Genomic DNA, 1,388 nt, shown 5'->3' on the forward strand with positions numbered 1-1,388 from the left:
AATATATATATATATTTTTATTTTTGTATACATTATTATAAACTTGATAAATATAAAACAAAAACAAAACAACTTTTTGAATATCCTATATATTATTTTTTATGTACTATTAAGGAATCATCATATAGATAAAAAAAAAAAAAAAAAAAAAAAAAAAAAAAATACAATATATATAAAATATATATATATATATATTTATATTTATATTTCCTTTTAGAAGTATATTATATTATATTGTTATATATATAGATCATATATAAAATATTTAATAGATCCTTTTTTATAATGAAAAGAAAAGTGCCGAATATAATAATTACGGGCGTTCCTGGGTCTGGGAAGAGTACTCTTTGTGAGGAATTAAAAGAAATAATAAATAAGGAATTATTAGAAATAAAAAATATGGAAGATATTAAAATGACACATTTAAATTTATCTAATATAATAAAAGAAGAAAGGTTATATGAAGAATTTGATGATGAATTAGATGCTAGTATATACAGTGAAGATTTATTAAATGAATACTTAAAAAAATATAATTTAGAAGAAGGGGGATATATAATTGATTTTCATGATATAAATTTTATTCAAGATATAAATATAATAGATCAAATATTTCTATTAACAATACAAACTAATTATTTATATGAACGTTTAGAAAAAAGAAATTATTCTAAAGAAAAAATTAAAAATAATATTGAATGTGAAATTTTTCAAGTCATAAAAGAAGATATATTGGACCATTTCCCTAACACCAATATATTACAAGAAATAGAAAATAACGACTTACAACAATATGATAACAATCTAAATATTATTAAAAAATGGGTTCTCTCATATATATTATAAGCAACAAATATATGATACACATTATAAATATATATAAATATATATATATATATATATATATATATATATATTACAGGTCTATACAAATGACATATATAATTATTATAATTTTTTTTTTGTGTATTAAATAATATATACTTAGAAAAATCGAGGGTTCATAAAAAAAATAAAAAATAAATAAATATAAATATATATTATATATATATATTTATTTATATATTTAACAGTTTGATGAAATAAAATGGCATGTGCACTTTATTAATTATAAAAAAAAAGAAAAAAAATTCATTTCATGAAATGCCAATGATAACTTTTTTAAGGTATATACATTCACATATATATATATATATTTATATATATGTATGTATTTTATAAATATTTATTAATTTTTAATTATTAATTATTAATTTTTTTTTTTTTTTTAACAATATTTGGATGTTGAATATATCAAAGAACGGAATATTTAAGGTCAACATTTTTCTGTATTAAAATGATAATATGCCCATGGTTTATCATCAACAATGGGGTTATATATAAAAAAA

General features: G+C 16.5%; 1 protein-coding gene across 1 annotated transcript; it reads left to right on the forward strand.

Annotated features, from left to right (window-relative positions):
- Window positions 1-285: 285 nt before the first annotated feature.
- Window positions 286-846, forward strand: PGSY75_0000300 (adenylate kinase-like protein 1; the record flags this gene model as incomplete). Its single annotated transcript, XM_018783128.1, has 1 exon — window positions 286-846. One exon carries the CDS (start codon window positions 286-288, stop codon window positions 844-846), a length of 561 nt encoding a protein of 186 aa, XP_018639090.1.
- Between the last annotated feature and the right edge of the window lie 542 nt (window positions 847-1,388).

This window comes from Plasmodium gaboni (assembly GCF_001602025.1).
Source record: "Plasmodium gaboni strain SY75 chromosome Unknown, whole genome shotgun sequence".
Taxonomy (NCBI): domain Eukaryota; phylum Apicomplexa; class Aconoidasida; order Haemosporida; family Plasmodiidae; genus Plasmodium; species Plasmodium gaboni.